The 23,058-nt window shown below is 43.8% G+C and overlaps 2 protein-coding genes and 1 pseudogene across 2 annotated transcripts; 2 read left to right on the top strand and 1 right to left on the bottom strand.

Moving 5' to 3' along the window:
- Nucleotides 1-6,265: 6,265 nt before the first annotated feature.
- LOC145938694 (uncharacterized) lies at nt 6,266-6,862 on the top strand. Its single transcript, XM_083042458.1, has one exon. The coding sequence runs from the start codon at nt 6,266-6,268 to the stop codon at nt 6,860-6,862; it is 597 nt and encodes a 198-aa protein (XP_082898584.1).
- A 6,400-nt stretch (nt 6,863-13,262) lies between these two features.
- Nucleotides 13,263-16,907, top strand: LOC145938693 (uncharacterized). The gene is made up of 2 exons (XM_083042457.1): nt 13,263-14,332; nt 16,901-16,907. The coding sequence occupies exons 1-2, from the start codon at nt 13,263-13,265 to the stop codon at nt 16,905-16,907; spliced, it is 1,077 nt and encodes a 358-aa protein (XP_082898583.1).
- A 4,341-nt stretch (nt 16,908-21,248) lies between these two features.
- LOC145938692 (protein GVQW3 pseudogene) lies at nt 21,249-21,584 on the bottom strand (annotated as a pseudogene).
- Nucleotides 21,585-23,058: the final 1,474 nt, after the last annotated feature.

Genomic DNA, 23,058 nt, shown 5'->3' with positions numbered 1-23,058 from the left:
ATATTACATCGCAGGTTTTATTGTAAGAAAAATTACTCTAGAATTGACATGTAAAGGCTGCATTGCTAGTATTATTAGTAAAATCAGCGATAAGGAATATATTGCACCATATGCAATATTAATTGATGTAAAAAATAAGGGCGGTTTGGTATATGCATCTAAACATGTGCACAAAATTCTTTGTTCCACTGAAATGGAAATTCCGGCAATTAATAGCGAAAGATAAAAATGAGATACTTCGTAGGATGCATATGCTAAAATAATTTCTAAGGTTACACGAAATATGTATTAGATAATAATGTATTTCCTGTAAATAACGATTGTTACGAACAATTTGAAATAGGTACAGATATGCCGCACCGTCTACAACTAATAGTAGTGGTATAAGGCCGGTTCTAACCCAAGTCCTCTGTGGGGGGGTGAGGGGCGAGGGGAACCAAGGCGCGGGGGAATGACAACACGCGGGGAGGGGGAAGCATCCGCGAGGGGGGCGCGGGTAGGGGGAAGCGTCCGCTAGGGTCCGCGAGGGGGCCGCGGGGAGGGGGAGGTGTCTGCGAGATGGTCCGCGAGGTTTGGGTCCGCGAGAGGGCCGCGGGGAGGTGGTGGACCGCGTGGAGGTTTGCTGGCGAGGGGTCCGCGGGAGAGGGAAACCGCGAAAGACCGCGTGAAGCTTTATGGGTGAGGGGTCCGCGGGGAGAGGGGAATGCGAGGCGCACGCGAGAGATATAGCAAGAGAGAAGTAGCGCGAAGAGAAAGATCGAACGCAGCGACAAGATGACGCGAGGCGTTCGCGAAGGAGAGAGAGAACGCGAGGCGCATGCGAGCCAGGGGCGTAGCCAGGGGGGGGGGCAGTGAGGCTTTGCCTGCTCTTGTAACTTTTCTGCCTGCTCTTGAAAAATCTAGCTGTTAATAAATAATTTTATTTATTTTTTATTAAAGTATTCGCAAATTATTTATAATATTTTATTTAATTATTTATAATATTTATTTATAATATAAATTATTCGGAAATTATTTATAATATTTCATTATTTAGAATGATATTATTTCATAATTATCACTCATTATTATTTTTTTATCATCAGACCGCGACGGGCTTCGTTGGACTGAGTGAGTCTTCTCCTATTACCTTTCTTTTCGGTGTTCTGTGTAGTTCGCGTCGGTTTTTCTTTGTTCTACGTAGCCAGACGCGGCCCGCTTTGGCGGCTTTTCGGGCTTTTCTATCGCTGCTTATGTTTGTCACAGTAACTGTGTTCTCTTGATATAAGAGTTTTAAGTATTATTTTATTTTTGCGTAAATTAGTATGTGAAGAAGCGTTTGTAAGACAGGTTCTCCGTAAAACAAATTTGAATTTTATTTAGGTAAGTTATTACTTATTTAAAAATTAAATAAGTTTATAAGAGCAATCACGAAATTACAGGGAATTTTTTACCCTATAATTACTAAAAAACAAATATATTTTTTCAATTATTATTTTTGAATAATATAAATTAATATGTTATTTCTTCACAGCTTTAAAAATATTATATTTTAACACTAAGAATATAAAGGCTCTCTATATATCAAATATAAATTAGGAAATAGAAAGGCTATTCGAGCCATACGCGGATGTCGGTGCGTCGATTCCAACGAAAATTAATTTTTCGTTGAAATTAACTAATTGTACACGGGGCATGAATTTTTGCTTGGTACACCACCAAGACTTTTATTTGGGAATAAATCCATACTAGATTTTTAATTCCCATATTATCCTCTATGCTTGAATAGCCTTTCTATTTCCTAATTTATATTTGATATTATATTTTGTTAGAAAAAAATGACTGTACAATAAATAAGATAATGGATAGAAAAAAATATTGAAAGATTTATGTATTAAAAAGAATATTAAAGTTTATAATAAAAGTTTTGTAGATAAGGGGGTCAAAAAATTCCCGTCATGATTTTAACTAAAATTGGATAAAAATTAAGAATATTTTCCATTTTTAGTTATGGATATTCGTAAATTTTTTTCTAAAAAAAATTGGTCCAGAACCAGAAAATATAGTCCAGATAAGTCCACAACCATCTACGAGTACATCATCGTTAAATGAGTTAGTGGAGGTAGACGATACTACCCTCTCGTTGGACGCCACCTTGTCGTGGTGAGAGGGCTCATCCATCTCGCTGGAGAGGTGGGTGCTAAGAGCGTCCAATACGGCAGTCTTGCTGTATAACTTTCTCCGGCGTGCGGAATGTCTTCCGCATGTCGGAGAAGTCTCTCACGCCGAGAGACACGAGGCCCGGCTTCCTCGAGGGTTTATAGCCCGCGAGCCGGTAGGGGTAGGCGGCCCTGACTTCAATCGCCCGGTGGCATGGCACCGTTAGGGGAGGACATTGCACGGCGTCTTTGGCGCTGTCCTTCTTCCATGCAGTCTGCGGTCTCGGCCGCTGGGGTTCTGTCTCGTGTCCTTGGGGGGGGGTGTTTTCGGGGTTTAGTCCCGGGGGTGTCCCCCCCGGGGTTGCGGGGTGGGTTCTTGGCGGTGGGGACCGCGGGGGTAGGGGATCAGCCGTGACTACCCGAGGGGCTTTGCCCGGAGGGTGCCACGTGGGTCTGCCGCTGGGGCCGCTCGGACGTCTCCGAGGCGGGGCCCAGTGGCGAGAGTTCGTACTCCTGGCCGGTCGGGACCGTTTCCCTTTCCGAACCGGTCGGTCAGGAGAAGGTGTATCCCTTCCACCGGACGTGATTACCGGTGGAGGGACGGCTGGTCGCCACGGCGTGTAGGGCAGGGCCGGGGAGCGGCGACCCTGACCGAAGCGTCCGTGGGGCCCCCCGGGTGGCGCCACCCGCTGCGGTACCCCCGTTGTCGGAGTCGGGGGTCCCCTGAAACCTCATGAGGGAGTCAAACCCCTCATGGGGGAGTAAGGGGCTCGGGGTCAGGCCGGGGTGCGGTATTCCCCCGGCCAATGACGTATGTCCCCTCCCCGGGGGAACTTGGGGCCCGGCCTTGGGGTGTGGCCGGTCATGTTTCGGGGCACCCCTTGACCGGTGGGAGTATACCCTGGGGGACGGAGCCGCAGCGGGACAGTGGGAAGAATGAAGATGAGCCTACACAATGATAATATCACGGAAGAAATAAATAAGGTGGGTCCAACACCAGAGAAATCTGGTGAGGATAGCAACGGAGGTGGCGAAGGCCGCGTCACAAGGAGTAGAGGGAGCTCTAATACAGAGAATACAGAGGTTCCATCAACCTCGGAAACCGAGGTAGGAAGGGACAGGAGCAGGAGTAAGAGTTCGGGGGTGAAGAACACAAGCTCTAATTTACTACAAGGGGAGGCCTGCGCCAAAGTAGTACTGGAACGAATACAAATGGAAGATAAGAAGCCGGGAGAGTATTTCGCTGTGCCCTCTAAGACTACAGGTAGTCCCACACAAGAGGAATACAGTGGTGGACACAGATCCCGGGCGAACAAATCAAGGAGAAGAAGCGCTCGTCGCCCGGGGCCATATAAGATGACCAAAGCGGTGATGAGAGTCCAATCGCCTTCACCGGCTTCATCGGTGTATAGTACGGCAGATCCCTCGGAAGCCGAGGACACGGAGGAAATGGAGGAAAATCAGGAGGAGGAGAGGACCCATCAAAAGAAGAGAGGGAAGGAGGAGGATTCGGAGGGAGAAGTGGATGTGACAGGAGGAATTCAGACCCTCTGCACGAACGCCCCCAAGAAGAGACCCGGAAGACCTCCGGAAGCCGGGGAATACGTTGGACTAGCGGCTATCAAAAGGGAATACGCTAGATCCGAAAGAGATGAGTTGCACGTGCTAGCGGAGAGGGAATTGATGGAGAACTGGATCGAAAAGAGGAATACACGGGTTATGAAACTGCTACGGGGGGAAACCCCAGAAACAGAAGGGGAGGACAGGCGTGGTCTTAAAGAGCTAACCGCGAAAAAAATAGTAGCGGAGCTAAATAAGGCCACTGAAGAGGTGCTTACAATAGCATCTTTTAAAAAGGGCTATAAAGGCACATCCCAAAGGGTATTAAGGGAAGTGGCGGCGCTCGTGAACACGGCGGCGAAAGAACTCGGCAGGCGTACGCAAAGTAGCGAATGTCGCAAACTAGAGGAGGAGAATCGAAGGCTCAAAGAGGAGATGAAAGCACTGAGACAAGATATGTCCGTCATCAGGGAGGAAGTCCGGGAACTCAGAATAGGAAATATGGCAATGGGTAAGGACCCTCAATATGAGATAAGGGAGAGCTTTCCCTCTACAACAAGGGAAAATCCTCCCGAAATGGCAATGGATGCCTTCCATGCGCAAACGCCTAGGAAAGAGAAGGGGATAAGCAAAGAAGAGAAGAGGGGATCAAGAATACAGAAGGAGAAAATGAACCCCTCTATACAAGAGAATAGAACAGCATCCTTGGAGCGTGCGATTGTTAATCGCATAAGACAGATGATGGAGGCAAGATTTGCGGCAATAGAGGAGAGACTGTTGCCGGAGAAGAAACTTAGGCCTCCACTCCGCTTTGAAAGTGGAGTGGATGCAACCTCCAAAACGACAAATAGGTATGCGGAGGCTGTAGCGGCTCCGCGTAAGGGAGAGACCAAGGGAAAGGAGGCCAACAAGCCTCAACCCTCAAGGTCAAAGGCTCCTTATTCTGAAAAGAATAAGTGGGGGAAACAGGATGCGAGCCAACAACAGCAACCTAACAGAAGGGAGAAGGAAAACCGCTCTCGAGTCAGAATCATCGAAGATACTGGCTGGATAAAAGTGGGGAAAAAGGGAAAGGTGAAGGTCGATCAACGGATAAGGGATAAGACTCCTGCTTCTGCAAAGAAAGCTTCGCCACCCACGGGAACGGCAACTCCAAAGGAGAGAGGACCTGCGGGCAGGAGCGGATCCGCTGCGCCCAAACCGGCAATTAAGCCTAAGGACAGTACAGCGGACAAGAGGACAACAACACAGTCTCAATATAAGGCAATGAAAATCCGACCCCCTAAAAGAGCGGCAATACTCCTAAGTAGGTCACAACAGGGGGAGGATTCAATGGAGACGACCGATGCAGCGGGACATGCGAGCCAAAGGTCATTGGGAGAAGCGGTGGCGGCGGTAAAAGGAGAAATTAACCTCTCAGACTACGGCATCGAGTCTCTCAAGCCAAAGAGAACGATCTCCGGGGATATTCTATACGAAGTCCCCGGGAAGGACAATAAGGAGAAAGCGGACAGACTAGCGGAATCTCTTAAGAAACTACTAGAGCCCAGGGGAGTCAAGGTCACGGTGCCTAAAAAGATGGCGGAGATTAGGTTAACCGGGATAGACGACTCCACCTCGACGGAGGAAATAGCAACGGCCGTTGCGAATGCCGGGGAATGCCCCATAGAGGACGTAAAGGTGGGAAAAATTAACAGATCCCCCAAGGACAGGCTTGGATCCTGCTGGATCCAATGTCCGGCGAGGGCAGCTAGCAAGCTGGCAAACAATGGCTCAATCAACATAGAGTGGGTCAAGGTAAAGGTGGAGGCGCTCAAAGCCCGCCCCTTGCAATGTTATAAATGCATGGGGGCGGGACATACACGAGCGATGTGTCCAGTGGAGGACGACCGCAGCGGACTTTGCTACCGCTGCGGTCAGCCAGGACATAAGGCGGGAGAATGTTCGGCTACACCCAGTTGTCCCTTTTGTAGGGACCACGGGTTGAAGGCCGACCATAGATACGGTAGAAAGTCCTGTGGTTATGCACGGGTCAAGAAGCCGAGAGAAGGGGAGGTCGGAGGAGCCGCTAAAAATAAAAGTAAAGAGGTAGAGGCTGCAGCCAAAACTTCTGACAAATGCCAGGAAACCGAAATGGAGATCGGTCGGGAGGAGGCCGGAACAAACGGAGGCAATGTTGCACAGGAGATATAATCTCTTGCAGACGAATGTCAATCACTCGGTGGGGGCCCAGGATCTGTTGATGCAAACCCTCACCGAGTGGAACATTCAACTGGCAGTAGTGGCTGAGCCATATTATGTCCCTCCCAGAAATAACTGGAAGGGGGACACGGATGGCTCAGTCACCATAATTCATGAAGGAGGACGAGATGCCCTTCCCTTCTCACTATTAGGGAGGGGTAAGGGCTATGTAATAGTCAAATGGGGAGAAATAACTGTGGTGGGTGTACTTCTCACCTAATAAACCTCTCGACCAGTTTGAGAGGTATCTGAATAAACTGGCGGGTGAGATCAACCGATTCTCACCTAGCCCGGTAATAATTGCGGGGGATCTAAACGTAAAGTCCATGGACTGGGGTTCCCCCGCAACGGATGCAAGGGGAGTGGTGCTGGCAGAGTGGTGTGCGGAGCTAGATCTCCTGGTGTTGAACCGGGGCACCGCACACACATGCGTGAGGCACAATGGTGGATCAATTGTGGATATCACGTTGGGATCGCCACGTGCTGCACGATTGGTGAGAGGATGGAAGGTGATGGAGGGGTCGGAGACTCTGTCTGATCATCGCTATATTAGAATGGAGTTATTCGATCCCTCCTTCGGGAACCAACCCAGTGCGCCTAGTAAGTCGGGGGTTCCCTTGCCACCAAGGTGGGCGCTCACAAAACTGGACGCAGAGGCGGTCCTAGCGGCAGCTACAGCCAAGGCATGGGAGACGGGCCCAACGGATGAGGACTGGGATGCGAACAGCGAAGCGATGTGGTTTCGTAAGGGCGGGGAGGAAATTTGCGACTCGGCTATGCCAAGAGTCACAGCGCCTCCAAAGAAAAGAGGAGTGTATTGGTGGTCTCAAGATATAGCCCGATTACAGGCTATATGCATAAAAGCAAGACATCAAAACACCCACTGTCGCAGAAGAAGGCACAGCGAGGAGGAGGAGCTCTAGCTTCGGAATGAGTACAAGGAGGCGAAGAAAGTTCTGAGGAGGAAAATCAGCAAAGCTAAGGGCCGAGCATGGGACGAGTTATTGGAGGATCTTAACAAAGATCCGTGGGGAAGACCTTACTTAATTGTAAGAAAAAAGATAAGGCAGGGGGGTACAGCGACAACGGAGAGCCTACACCCTGAAACCTTGGAGGAGGTGGTAACAACCCTTTTCCCTGGAGATAATAAGGGAGGAGAGCAAAGACTCCCCAGCATCCAGGAGGACAGGGAGAGTGATTGGACAGAGGAAGAGAGAGTCGGACAGCGGGAGCTAAAAGAGGCGATAAAAAAGATGAGGGCCAAAACACGGCACCGGGACCGGATGGCATCCCGGGTAAGGTGTGGGCGATGGCCCTCACTGTTTTAGGGGACAGAATGAGGCAACTCTTTACGAATTGCCTCAGGACGGGGAGGTTCCCTGTAATCTGGAAGGAAGCGGGGCTGGTATTGCTCCACAAGGAGGGGCGCCCTGAAGGCATCCCTTCGGCGTACCGCCCAATCTGCCTCCTGGATGAGGCGGGCAAGCTTTTTGAGAGGGTGATAGCAGCCCGCCTCAGGAGGCACCTATCCGGAGTAGGCCCGGACCTGGCGGAGTGCCAATACGGCTTCCGAGAAGATCGATCTACGGTGGACGCGATACAGCGGGTGAGGGATTTCGCGGAGGAGACCATCTCACGGGGTGACGTGTTGTTTGCTGTTAGTCTTGATATAACGAATGCATTCAACACGTTACCATGGGAGTGTATCAGGGAAGCACTGAGATACCATGGGGTACCTCAGTACCTGCAAGATGTGATCCGAGACTACCTGAAGGATAGGTACATAAGTTATCGACGGCGGTACAAAAAACAGTACCGAAGGGAGATCAATTGTGGGGTTCCACAGGAGTGGTCCTAGGACCGACCCCTGTGGAACCCCACAATTGATCTCCCTTCGGTACTGTTTTTTGTACCGCCGTCGATAACTTATGTACCTATCCTTCAGGTAGTCTCGGATCACATCTTGCAGGTACTGAGGTACCCCATGGTATCTTAGTGCTTCCCTGATACACTCCCATGGTAACGTGTTGAATGCATTCGTTGGATACAATTGGGTGCTGAGAGGTGCTCTTCTTACGGGTCAACACCTGGTGTGTTACGCAGACGACACCTTGGTGCTGGCCCGGGGAGAATCGTGGGAGGAAGCTGCCCGCCGTGCGAGTGGAGGGGTGGCACACGTGGTGAGGAGGATAAGGACGCTGGGACTGAGGGTGGCCCTACAGAAGACTGAGGCCATGTATTTTACTGGACCTCGGAGGAGGAAACTACCTCAGTCCCACATTGAAGTCGAAGGAGTCCGCATCGAGGTGAAGCCCAATATGAAATACTTGGGCCTCACGCTGGACAGCCTCTTTAATTGGAAGGAGCACTTCTGCCGCCTGGCCCCCCGCATAAGGGCGGCAATTGACGGGATAGGCAGACTGTTACCCAACATTGGGGGGCCAAAGGAGAGGATACGTTGCCTCTACATGGGGGTGGTGGGCTCCATAGCACTGTATGGTGCATCAATATGGAGCGGGGATCTAACCGTCAGCAGTAAAAAACTGCTGCAGGAAATGCAGCGGAGGCTGGCGGTCAGGATCATAAGGGGATACAGAACCATCCCATGGGAGGCGGCGTGTGCGGTGTCAGGATTGGTGCCATGGACCCTGTTAGGTTTCATTAGCGGAGGCATACAAGTCACTATATGTGACACGAAAAGACCTCAGGGACAGGGGACTGGCACTGACACCGAGAGCGGCAGAGGTGGAAAGGAGACAAGCGCGGCGGCGCGCGATTGCGAAGTGCAAGGAGAAATTATCCTGCCCTAGGGCGGGACTTCGCGCCGTCGGGGCGATCCAACCGGTGTTGAAAGAGTGGCTGGACCGGCAACATGGCGGACTCACTTACAGGGTGGTGCAGGTGCTCACGGGACACGGATCTTTTGGTGAGTACTTGCACCACAAAACGGGGAAAGAACTCACCACAAAGTGTCACCACTGTGACGAGATCATGGACACGGCCCAACATACCGTTGAGTACTGTCCAGCATGGGCGGATCAACGTCAACTCTGACAGAACAGATCGGGCAGGGGCTCTCCCTGCCAGAGATAGTGAGGGCGATGTTGGAGACAGAGAAGAAATGGAAGGCGGTCACCTCTTTTTGCGAGGATGTGGTGACGCGAAAAGAGGTGGCCGAAAGAGAGAGAGAGAACGATCCCGCGGCGGATCCGAATAGGAGGAAGAGAGAGGGAAAAAGGCGTAGAGCCTTCGCTGCACGGATCCACTAAGGAAAGAGGAGGATGAGAATGAAAGGAGGCGGGACGGAGGGGACGGTGGTTGCCAAAGGGCAATCTGGTTCCCCTCCCTCCCGCAAGGGAGGCCCCCTCTTCGGAGGGGGCCTCTCGGAGGGAGGTCCTCCGGGCTGTCGCCGAGTCCTAACCCCCTTATGGGGGCGGAAGGGGCGACAGCGTGGGGGACCGGGGGAGCTGCAAGGAATTGGGAGCGGGGGCTCCTGAGACCCATTGTACGTAGCTCCCCACGTAGGGGAGAGGAGTGGTGGTCCCCACTCCTCTCCGCCTGACAGGACAATTTGGTCCTGTCAAAAAGGGAGGGACGCAGCATATATGGTGTGTCATGGCGTGCGGACGCCCCGTGAGCATGCGAAAGCGATTCCCGGGGCTTCCGCGTAACGCCTGGAGGACCACCGTCAGGTTTAGCGGGTCGGGAAATGGGCCTTCTGTCCCTTCCCATCCCCGCATAACCCGAAGCCTCCACCGAGGTGGAGGGCATGTGTTTAGCACATTCCTGACGAAAAAAAAAAAAAAAGGTAGACGATACTAATGAAGAAAACGTACAAAACTTTTTGATACCCCCAGGAGATTTACCTCGGAAGGGAGAACCAATAAAGCAAATACGTCTACATAATTATCCCAAAAAAAATTCTCGTTCATTTCAAGTTAATTGGTTCTCTAAATTTCAATGGTTGCAATACTCACGTGAGAGAGATGCAGCATTTTGCTATGCTTGTATGCAATTTGAGACACCTGGTAATAAGGAGAAAATATTTACTAAATCAGGATTTCGATCATGGAAACATGCGTTAGATGCAAGAGATTTTGATGAAATTTAAATTAGCTTTTTCGTTTTTTATTTTTTTCTGATAACTATAGTTATATATAGTACTTAGTAGGTACTACCTACCAATAAAATGGTTTTTTTATGTTCCTAAATATTGTGATATTTTTATAATTATATTTATTTTAAAGATATTATTTTTATTTTAAAGATATTGTTTGGTTGGTTTAACTAAATTATTTTCTCTCTTTTGGTTAATATTATTTAAAATGTATTTAATACTTAAACTAACAAGTTTTATTTTTTGATTTTTAAATTATGTGTATACTTTTGTCTGCGTATTACTTTTTAATTGTTTAATCCAAAAAATAATTTTAACTGAAATAATAAGTTGAAAAATGTTATAAATGTATGGTCCGTCTTAATTCTTTTCCTGCTCTGTCAATTTTCTTGCCTGCTCTAGCATTTCAATCTGGCTACGCCCCTGATGCGAGCGCAAGAGAGATTTTTTCTTTCTTAATAATAATAAGATTTTAATAGGTGGAAAGGAGAGGAATTTTAAATAAATACATTTATTTAATAATAATAATTTTTTAAATTAATATATATATGTATATACATATATGTGTACTGTACAAATGTGTGTGTGTGTGTGTGAATTTAAAATATAAAATATACAATATATAAAATATAAATTAATATAAAATGTAAAATATAAGAATATTAAATATAAAATATAAAAGAATATTATAAATATAAATTAAAAAAAATATAGAATATATAAGGTGGTGTGGCGGCTGCGAGGCGCTGGGGGCGACCGGGCGGGGACTCCTGCATAACAGAAATTTTTTTTTTATTAATTATTTTAATAATTTTTAAAATTAAAAAGAAATACTTACAACAACTATTCCTTCTCAAAGAAGGCTCTCCATGCTCACAAGGAAATTGCGATATCTTGGATCAACCATTAAATAAATTATGAGATATTTGATCATGTAGAGTAGCTGTATGACGTTTTCTCAAACCCATTTCTCGTCCATGTATCATCTGGACGATTGAATTCACCGGAGTGTGTCGAAAGCGCAGGAACACTGATATCTACGCTTAAGTAACATTTGCGTAGAAATTTTTTTTTTCTTTTAAGTCGCGCGATTCGACCTGTCCGTAATTGCGAATTTTTAATTAAAAAGTTTTTCGGGTTTATTGTCAGGTCTACAAATGTCAATAGTTCTTGTGAGCATTGTCCTTCTAACAAGTCGATACATTCATCGCAATCTAACTCCCAGAACAGATAACCCACTTTATCACTTTCAGTCGGACGCATTCCTCCCCTTAAAATGTTTTTTTCCATCGCAGCAGCAATTTCTAACACAAGTTCTTCCTATGATGCAATATATTTAATCAGAGTTACCATCTTCACAGCACTTGCAGAATTCACACTTTAAGTGTTCCAATTTTTAACAGTTTAATGTGTGCAAATAGGACACACACTGCATGATAAAATTTGATTTAGGGAGCATCTACAGTTGCAACACGTTTTCCCTTCAATTAGAGTATATCTTACAGTTTCATGCAACCGCACAGCACGAGCATGCGAGTATAAGTCTCGCAGGAAGCATGTAGAACAAAATTTTTCATTTTCATTAGTTTTATAATAAAAGAAAATATTGTACATTTTTGTGAGTTCATTAAAATCATTTATATCAGCCTGTTTTAAAACTCGTACACATTTGTCATTAAAGTCATCGCTACACTCACTATCGTAATCAGAATCTGCTGTCGATGATATTTCAATTTCAGATTCTTCTTCTATAATTTCTTCATCATTTACTTCATCGGCATCTATATCCATGTATTCATCACTATCATCAATTACAATTACTTCTCTATCCATTTTACATTCAAGACTGTCAGAAACGTGACGATGGGGACACATATTATAATGTTGCTCCCCTCTTGATTTTTAATTCTACATCTCTCTTGTTCTAACCGGAGTATCATGTCTCGGCTAGCTCATCACTTTTTAAATCTCCAGAGAACGAAGAAATAGTTTTGTCAGCTATATCTTATTGGGAAAGAAATAATTAAACATAGATTAACAATGAAATAATTTATTCATTAGAAGCATCGTGAAGAATATCATTTACAACACAAGTTAATAATTCACAATCAATAAGTGATTCGTTGTCAAACATAGGGCTTTCACGTATCGCCTTTGCAGCATTACTCGCATCGCAGATATTATCACGTTGTGAAACATTTACAAATTGTTTAAACTTTTCAGTAACAATATGCGTATTTTCACACAGCCAGAAATACATATGATCAACACATTTTTCAAAATCGAATAAATGTCATAAAGTTGATGGTTTCATGTACAAAGTACTATCAGATAATGTAATCTTTATAATTTTTGAAGTATGCATATTAACCACTTCGAGTGTCAGATCTCGAATCCATAGTGGAGTTTCAGTTAATCGCTCAATGTCTGCTCGTTTCTGCATTAGCAATTTCCACGTTTCAATAGACAATACTATTTGATTGCCTCGATTATCTCCGAGAGCTATTTCCACGTAAGATATATTTCCAACGCCGATTCCAATTTCCAAATATTTGTACGATGTTGATGTTAGGGCATATCTTCTTCCAAGAATACGAACCGCACGATGAGCGCTATAAAAATCATTATTTAAAAATCATTATTTAACAAAAAAAAAGTATTAAAACTTACATGTCACATTTTTCTTGCACAAAACATCGTTCTCCTGCATTCTTGGAATGTAATAATTCATGCTGCTTAAAAGAACCTTTCACTCAAGTAATAAACGCAATACTAAATAATTATTATTACAATTTTACATTGTTGCATTGCAACTGCAATTATTGCTGACGCGATAATATTTTCAACCAATCAAAGCGCCGATGCACGGCTGCTATCACATCATCCTCAGATGAAATATTAGATGTAAAATAATGCGACATACCCAAATTTTCAAATGCCGATGTACGGCTTCTATGACATCATTTGTACGTGACAAAATCCCCAATTTTCGATGTACGGCTGCTATCATCTTGAGATGAAATATTATCATCAAGATGTAAAAGTGTATCAATTTTAAGCGCCGATGCATCAGAGTTGCACGTGACAAAATCGCAAAGTGCAACATACTCGAGTGCCAATGATCTCTACGATCAAATAAAAATCATGGTAAAGAGGTATACTACGTCAGTATCTATGTCAGAGGTTCAGCAAGAGCATCTTGAAAAATGGAAGCAAATTTAGTAGAGCAATCAGCAAGGGTGAATTCGGTGGAAGAATTCATTGTGTGGGAGCAGCAATGTGATACATACATCGAATCATTGGAAGAACAAAGCCGAATCAAACGCCCACGATTAGCGATCGGAGTTCGGCAATCGCTTGTCGCTCAAATTGCTCGTCTGGAAGGGTTGAAAAATTCGGTACGCAGACGTTTTGTATACGCAGGCGCCGGAAGCAGTTCGCGAGACATCGGACTCATATGGCGAGAGATTGATACGGCGTTCGAGAGCCGCATTTTGACCGGTGCGGTAATAAACAGCAATCACATCGAACCTCGTCAATTTCTAGAGGACGCCAAAGACATTGTGATCGGACATATGCAAAAAGTGTTGCAAAAACATTTTAATGTAAAAGTGAACACTGTGTTTAATGGCGAATTTGTGTCGGGTGATAAGCATGCCAATAAAAGTATCAATACGAAAAACTGTGAAATCTTTCGCACATCCGATTTATGCGAATGGTACGAGCACCGCATTATCGATCCCACGCTAGCATCGCTAGAAGAATTTCAAGAACGCGATAGTGGTTGGGCATTGTCGCGAATAAACAATTTGACTATAAATATAAACAAATACAATGCAATGCGTGCGGGATGCCACATTAAATTACCGCGAGAAATAATGATGAAAAGAGCAGTGATGAATGTGCAATCAAAAGACAATGCATGTTTTGCGTGGGCGGTGGTCGCTGCTCTATACCCCGCAGAAAGAAATGTGGAACGGGAATCATCATACCCTCATTATACGACAGTGTTGAATCTCCAAGACATTGAGTTTCCAGTGACTGTCAATCAAATCAAAAAGTTTGAACATGCTAACAACATCACCATCAACGTTTATTGTATCGAGAACGGCATCATGCCGATGCGTCTCTCAGAGCAAAAGAAAGACAGACATGTCAACTTGTTGTACGTGGAAGATGGCAACAACGTTGGACATTTCACATGCATCAAGAATCTCTCCCGGCTTGTCAGCTCACAATTAAACAAACATGATCACAAGAAATATATCTGCGATCGGTATGTAAATTTATTGCAAATTATATAAATAAATGTGCAATTGTTTATAATTGTTATTTTACAGATGTCTGCATTATTTCGGTTCGGAAGACAAGTTGCAGTCACATACAGTAGACTGCGGAGAGATGAATGACTGCGCTATCCGGTTACCGAGCGATAAGGACAAGTGGCTCGCGTTCAACAACTTTAATCGCAAAGAGCGATGGTGTGGAGATTGATCGCAACAGAAACGTTGGAATAACTTCCACGATGAAAAATTATGTCTCTTTCACAACCGAGAGAAGTAAAATCTTGAAGAATGCTGGATGGGATATGACACATAATGGATCATGTAACGAAAGTTGTATGTTCAATTTCTGCGTGCCGCTCAACATGCAATTGGGATTTTGCGAAGATTACAAGCGAGTTGTGATTAATGCCCGCCACGAATTAATTTTGATACGTTCGCGCAACGACAACAGTTGTCTGTATGGACCTGCGGAAGCTGCTATTGAATTGATTAAGATACAATGGCGTATGCCACATGTACTATTGAATGAGGTCAATAAACTGTCCTTGCTATAAGCATTGGAAAGCGGGCGATTCTTAAACATGAGTTTTCGCGCTTGGGATCTATACGAATTTCCTCTGCTACATAGTACAACCAAGCATTCGTGGACTGTGAAAACCGCCTCTCAGCTGGAAAAGCCGCGATATGTGATCTTTGCACTGCAGACTAGTAGAAAAAATGTCATGGCAAAAGATGTTACTGTATTCGATCATTGTAAATTAACCAACGTTAAGCTCTATCTAAACTCGGAATCTTATCCCTACGATGATTTAAATTTAGATTATGAAAAAAATAGTTTCGCCCTCTTGTTTGATATGTACTCTCGTTTTCGCAAATCTTATTACGGGTGTGATATTGAGAATGTACTAACTATCACAAAATTTCTACATTGCGATCCTCTAGCAGTTATTGATTGCTCGCGACAAAATGAATTTATCAAAAATTCTACCGTGGATGTGAGAATAGTGTTTAAATGTAAGGAAGATGTACCGGCGAATACTACAGCCTATTGTCTCATCTTGCACGATCGTGTTGTTGAATATTGTCCGTTGACCAACGTAGTTCGTAAAATTACTTAATCAGCAATTATTCCCTCCTCCGATGTAATATAAATGATTGAGATTTTTAACAATCGACGTCAGTGGTCCAACATTCTTGCAACAAAATGGTTGTACCGACGTTTGTAGATCTACAAGGATTTATTCTCAATAAACGATTTATCGTGAAGGAAGCGGCGATTCTGAGAAGAGGATTCATTGTTTCACATTATTTTTTCGCATGTCCCGTACCATGGCGTGTGCTCACACAATCTGAAAGACGTCAAGCCTCATGGTTGATCAGAAATCACCATAAACTGCAATGGGAAGATGGAAACGTTCCATATAGCATGGTTCAGCGTTTGATTACAATAGCTATCGCTGGCGGGGGTACATGAAGGAGAAGAGTCATCCTCTCTCGTGTACGTAAAAGGACTTGAAAAGCAAGAATGGTTGACCGATATATTGGACGACGCGAGAAACGGTTTCACTATTGAGACCTTGGATGCAAACTATGAAGATATTCCTACCTTAAGCGAATTAGATCCTACATATAGCCTACGTTGTGAAAAACATGTAAAAAATTGTGCTTTTCAAAATGTATTTAAAACATTTAATTGGTGGTCGAATCATCGCAATGAATCACCACACCCTTTTATTGAATAAATGTTTATTATTGAAATAATATTCTCTTTGTTCTCTCATTTTCCTCATACGCATACATGTATTATATGTCCGCACGTGCTCGTATTAATTTCAGTATGCGACAGCATTCTTATTCTTAGAATAAACTCTTAATTAAGGAACAGAATAGAATACAGCACCCTCCTGATATGGAAGCACAGCGAGCCAGTATCCGAAATAAAAGGTGTATCGCCCTGGCTGGCGCGAGCACAACGCCCGCACGCACGCACGCGCTAGCAACCATATTATAAACGCGCCAAAAGTTGAATTGCTGTTGTTATCCAACGCTCCTCCTCAACAACAATTCTTATTCATACAAACCACCTCGCTGTCTTAAATTTTTTATTCTAATTCGCTCCAGCGACTTGGTTAAAATATCCGCAATCATTAATTCTGTCGGACAGTACTTATAACGCGTAATACGTGTGTCGCTCAAATCCTTCACATAGTTATACTTAGTGCTAATGTGTTTAGTTCTTTTACTATATTTATCCTTATTTACTAACTTAATACAACTTTGATTATCTTCGAATATTTTAGTTGGTTGTATTTGCTTTTCGTTAAAATCTTTGAGTAAATTTCGCAATCATATCGCTTCCTGACATGCCTCTGCGAGAGCGATATACTCGGCTTCTGTAGAAGACAATGCTACGCATGACTGGTTCCTACAGGCCCAACTTATTGTGCCTCCGTTAAATTTAAACAAATATCCGCTGTTAGACTTCCTATCTTCTACATCCCGTGCCCAATCAGCGTCCGAATAACCAACTAAAATATTCTATACTTCTTTTTCTTTAGAGCCTAATATTAACTTTAAATCTTTTGTACCTTAGATAACGAATTATTCTTTTAGCTTCTATCCAATCTGACTCTGTAGGACAATTCATCTTTCTACTAAGTATCGATACGCTCGCAGCTATATCTATCCTAGTATATGTAGCAATGTATATTAACGCTCCAATTAAGCTTTGGTACTTCTTCTTTTCAATCTTGTTTGATTCATCTTTTCGTAACCTGTATCGAGTGAAATTTTTGATTCCTTTGCATCCTCCATTCTATATGTTTTTAGCAGCTTCTCTATATAACCTATTTGACTAATATTATAGATACCATCTTTATTCTTTGTAACCTTGATACCTAAATAATAGTTAATATCTCCAAGATCTATTAATTCAAAATAATTATTTAACCTTTTATACATGTCTGATATATGCTTTATATTACTACTTGCTATTATTATCTCATCTACATACAAGATTACATAGACTTTTTCAACGCTGATTTCTTTAGTATACAAACACAAATCTACTTGACTTTGTTTATATCCTCCTTTAATTAAAATACTATTTAACTTTATATTCCAAACTCTAGCAGTTTGTTTTAATCCGTAAATGTTTTTATTTAATTTATATACCATACTTTCTTTTCCTTTTACCTCGAAGCCCTTTGGTTGTACCATATAAATTGTTTCCTCTAGAACTCCATTTAAGAACGCATTTTTTACATCGTAATGCCGGACCGTCAAATTCTGCTTCCCTGCTACGGCCAACAGTGTCCTAAACGTAGTTTGCCTTGCCACAGGTGCGAATACCTCCTCGTAATCGACACTATGCTCCTGAGTATATCCTTGCGCAGTCTCGCTTTGTACCTTATCACGTGTCCTTGAGCATCCGTCTTTGCCTTGTAAATCCACTTGCATCCTACAATATTTTTGTTTATCGGCTTGTCCACCAATGTCCATGTACATGCATTCATGAGTGAATTATAATCCTTTTTCATGCCGTCCGTCCATTGGATATTGTTAAATGAAGATATTGCTTCCTCATACGTGTCTGGTTCAAACGTTCCTTCTCCTCCTGAGTAAAGCGTCAGGTTGCAATATCGATTTGGTGGAATACCTTTATTTTGCCTCTGTGATCTTCGTAACTGTTGATCTTCTTCACTGCTGCTTCTTTCTTCTGTGATTGTCTTCTTTTCTTCTTGACTATTATTGCCCACTTTTTCGTTGTTTCCTTTGTCTGTATTTTCTTTTCTTACTTGATCCTCTATGTTTTCTTCATTGTTCTGTTTCCTGTTGTCCTGCTCCTCTTGAATAATTACCTCTTTCGACTCATTATCTTCATCTAGAAAGTTAACATCCCTGCTTATTATGACTCTGTCTGTACTTGTGTCCAATAAACGATATCCTTTTGCATTTTCTGCATAACCGACAAATATTAATTTCTTTGCCTTCTTGTCGAGTTTTCTTCTTAATTCCTTTGGAACGTGCGCATACACCTTAGAGCCGAATGTATGTATATGTTGTACAGACGGTTTCTTCTTGTACCATCTTTCAAATGGTATCGTGCTTGTGACCTTTGTATATAACCTGTTCTGTAGATAGTTGGCAGTACATACTGCTTCTCCCCAATATTTATTTGGTAAGTCTGCATCAATCAACATACATCTTGCCATTTTCATTAAATATCTGTTTTTTCGTTCGGTTGTACCATTTTGCTCTGGAGCATATCCTACGGTATATTGCATCTCGATGCCTTCCTTCCGAAGAAAGTTCTTCAAATTTTCGTTCACATACTCTCTGCCTTGATCAGATCTAATAATTTTCGGTACCTTTTTATTACCTTCTATTACCTTCGGTACCTTTTATTACCTTCTTGAATTTAGTCTTCATGTTTTTCACGCATTCTTGAATTATTTCTGTTGTTTCCGATTTGTGTTCCATAAGGTATACTTACTGTAATCGTCAATGAGTGTAAGTACATAACGCTTCTTTCCTGGAGTGACTGTTTGCATAGGTCCGCAAACATCCGTATGTATTAGATCTAGTGGTTCATCTGTATTGCTGTATGACCTTTTTGGAAAAGGTCGCCTTGACATTTTGCCTTTTATACATGTTTCACAGACGCTTCTAATACCGCAATCTGTTATTTTTAAGCCTGTAACTAGATCCTTTGTTTCCATCTGTTTTATCGCTTCTGGATCCCTATGGCCGAGCTTCCTATGCCATGTGTGTTGGCAATCTTTCCTGTGCTTGTTTACAGTCATTAGAGCCTTATTGTCGAACTGCAATCTGTACAAATTATCGCTTAGATCTGGAGTAGCTACAGTGATTTTATCCTTCATTATATTGCACATTTTTTCTGTAAACTTTACTTGAAGGCCCTTCTCAGTTAATCTTCTTACAGATAATAAATTTCCTTCTAGCGTTGGAACATACAATACTTCTTTTACCATAATTGTATTTTGCTTACCCATATTATCTTTACAGGTAAGATAATCATCTCCTTTTCCTTTGACTTCTGCGCTATAACCATTCGCCAGCGTTATATTTTCGTTTGTGCATGTATTGAGTGTTTTAAAGAATTTCTCATCGTTGCTCATGTGACTAGTAGCTCCTGAGTCAATATACCATGTCCGTTCACTGCTGTTGCTGTACTTGACGCTGAAGCAAGTGTGTGTATCCTTATTCTCGTTGACTGCTTGATATGCCTTCTCTTTTCCTGCTTTCCATTTTTTATAGCTTCTACAGTTCCTTTTTATGTGACCTGATTTTTGACAGAAAAAACATGTAACGTCTTTCATATCTTGCTTTTGTGTAGTCTTTATAAACTTCTTAGAATGTGCCTTAAGTGCTTTGTCATCACGTTTGTCTGTGTGATCTTTTGCGTTTTTTTGTCTTCTATTCTCGTCTAAAAGTTTGCCCTTGACAAGTTCTATAGTTAACTCGTCTTCTGACCTTGTCTCTAACGTTGTTATTAGAGTATTATATGATTCTGGCAGACTACATAGTAATAAAGCTATAATCATTTTATCCTTTAATGCCTCACCTAGTGCGGCGAGCTGATCCACCGAATTGAGCATTGCGTTTAAGTGACTCTCCATATCACCGTTCTCTGAGAGTTTCATGCTACAGATCTTCTTAAATAAAAATACCTGATTTGTCAGCGAAGCCTTCTGATGATAATTTTGCAGCGCTGTCCATGCTTCCTTTGCACTGCTCGTATCCCTGATATGCCTTAATTGATCATCTTCGACTAACAAGCCGATCGTAGCACGTGCCTGCCTATCCGCTTTAAGCCATTTCTCATCCGGTGCCGCCGGTCTAATCGTATCGATTGTATGCCACAGATCATCCTTTATCAGTAGCAGTTCCAGCTTACACTTCCACACTTGGAAGTTTGTATTATTTAACTTTGTAATACTGAACCGTGTATCTTTCATTATTCCTTCTTTATGTGCCCACGTTATGGGCCCACGTATCCTGGGCCCATAACCTCTTAGAAACTCTTTATTAAGGAACAGAATAGAATACAGTACCCTCCTGATATGGAAGCACAGCGTACAGTACACGAAATAAAAGGTGTATCGCCCTGGCTGGCGCGAGCACAACGCCCGCACGCACGCACGCGCTAGCAGCCATATTATAAATGCGCCAAAAGTTGAATTGCTGTTGTTATCCAACACTTATGTTATAATTTTTAAATGTAGTCGATTGAGGTTCGAAAGTAGTTTGAAGGTGGTTGATCGAGGTACGAACGTGGTTCGAAAGTGGTTCGAAGGTGGTTGATCGAGGTACGAACGTGGTTCGAAGGTGGTTGATTGAGGTACGAACGTGGTTCGAAAGTGGTTGGAAGGTGGTTGATCGAGGTACGAACGTGATTCGAAAGTGGTTCGAAGGTGGTTGATCGAGGTACGAAGGTGGTTGATCGAGTTTCGAACGTGGTTCGGACGTGGTTGATCGACGTTCGAACGTGGTTCGATTGGCGTTCGATTGAGGTTCGAACTTGATTTGCATATTCATTGTATGGAAACATACCAACTTTAGTTTTCTCATGGTCTGGGAACATGCTAACTTTTTGTTTTCTTATCTGTGTGTGCTGACTTTTGTCTTTTTATCAAATATTATATGTCATCCCATACTTTTGTCTTTCTATCAAATGTTATATTATACGAGGTCTGTAAATAAAGTAATGAGACTTTTTCGAGATGAACTTTTATTTATAATTTAACTATAATTTAACTCTGTCTCCTTCAAAATAGTTCCCTTGGGAAGCCACGCAGCGCCTGAGACGTTGTTTCCAGTCTTCATAGCAGTGCTGGAACTCAGAAACCCGAATGGCCTTCAGCTGGTCGGTTACAGCCGCTTTTACGTTTTCGGTCGTATCAAAGTGACGGTCGTGTGGTTCAAATTTAGCTCGTCTGCGATCAATCTGACAGTTAACCGACAGTCAGACCGCACAAAATCTCGAATTCGTTCCACATTTTCGTCATTTCTCGACGTTGATGGCCTTCCAGACCGAGACTCATCTTCAACTGATTCCCGACCTTCGGAAAATGCATTGAACCACTTGAACACCTGGGCTCTTGACAAAGCAGCATCACCGTAGACCTGTTGGAGTTTTGTCAGAGTCTTAGTCGCGTTGTAGCCAAGTTTCAAACAGAACTTGATCGCACACCGTTGCTCGTAATTCCGCTCGCTCATAATAGTGACGCAGCAAAAAAGATCACTTTGCAAAAAAAGCTATCACAATCCACCTGTTGACACGAGCGACTCGCCACTCACGCTGAAGCTACATAAGATGTTGAAGTGCGCCCACTGTGGCGCGGAGACGCGCAGTGTTAACAATTCGTGCGGTCTGGTACAAGTCTCATTACTTTATTTACAGACCTCGTATGTGTCCCTACTTTTTCTACCGAGAGCGGGTCTGTCTCCGCGATGTTCGTCATAAAGTTTTTAGCGTTTGACGTGTCAAAGTGTGATGATTGAACGTAAAAGTGTGGTGATTGAACGTAATTAACTTAATACAAAAATGAATTTTGAAAACATTGAGCGTCATGATGATCGGCCCAGGTGGGTCGATATGATATTTCGCGATGATCGACCCTTGTATCACGACTTGTGGTATGAGTCGGAGCGAGAAATGATTAATAGGTGGGTGCGGATAGTGCGAGATTATGATCGGAAAATTAATGAGCAGCTGTGGGGCGACATGGAGGAAGAGGTCCCTTACGGTGACGATATCTTCTGCCTACGCAGATTGTTCGGGGAGGATAATATAATATAAAACTATAATGTAATATTTTCTCTTAATAATTATGATAACGCAATCGATTCTTATTTTATCGATTGAGATAGATTTAATCTAAAAATATGTTTTCTTTATCATTGTAATGCAGATAGTTTTAACTTGAAAATAATTTTATCCTTTCACAATTGATAACATTTGTAACTTTTCTTTTATTCTATTCCGTTTCCAAATATTAATTTAAAATAATATTTAAAATAGTAGATTTATATCTTATCTGTGAAACAAAGTTGAATATAATTACCATTATAATGTATATATTAAGTAGTAATACTATGCCGGCTCTAACTATGGGGCAATGAGGGGGGGGGGGGGGCGAGGGGAACCTATGGCGCGGGGGAATGACGGGGTGGGGGAAGCGTTCGCGGGGGGTCCGCGGGGAGGGGGAGGCGTCCGCGAGGTTATGGTCCGCGAGGGGGCCGCGGGGAGGGGGAGCGTCCGCGATTTTGGTGCCTGGTCCGCGAGGGGGCCGCGGGGAGGGGGAACGTCCGCGATTTTGGTGCCGGGTCCGCGAGGGGGCCGCGGGGAGGGGGAAGCGTCCGCGATTTAGGTGCCGGGTCCGCGAGGGGTCCGCGGGGAGGGGGAGACGTCCGCGAGGTTAGGGTCCGCGGAGAGGGGGAGGCGTCCGCGAGGTTAGGATCCGCGAGGGGTCCGCGGGGAGGGGGGAGCGTCCGCGATTTTAGGGTCCGCGGGGAGAGAGGAACGCGAAGGAGAGCGCGAGGCGAACGCGAGAGAGAGATGACGCACGCGAAGGAGAGAGATAGCGGTCGCGAGATAGTGCGAGATGGCTAGGTAGCGAGATGACGCGAGGCGTTCACGAAGGAGAGCGCGAGGCGCACGCGAGAGAGATGACGCAAGCGAGGCGTATAT

Source organism: Prenolepis imparis, unplaced genomic scaffold, assembly GCF_030444845.1.
Source record: "Prenolepis imparis isolate NDT839.2.m4 unplaced genomic scaffold, iyPreImpa1.0 SCAF_7, whole genome shotgun sequence".
Lineage (NCBI taxonomy): Eukaryota > Metazoa > Arthropoda > Insecta > Hymenoptera > Formicidae > Prenolepis > Prenolepis imparis.
Note: the sequence above shows the minus strand (reverse complement) of the source record. Positions and strands in the feature narration are given on the sequence as shown.

What these genes read in the sequence shown, in the direction of transcription:
- LOC145938694 (XM_083042458.1), top strand. Translation starts at nt 6,266, where the DNA reads ATGGACTGGGGTTCCCCCGCAACGGATGCAAGGGGAGTGGTGCTGGCA.
- LOC145938693 (XM_083042457.1), top strand. Translation starts at nt 13,263, where the DNA reads ATGGAAGCAAATTTAGTAGAGCAATCAGCAAGGGTGAATTCGGTGGAA.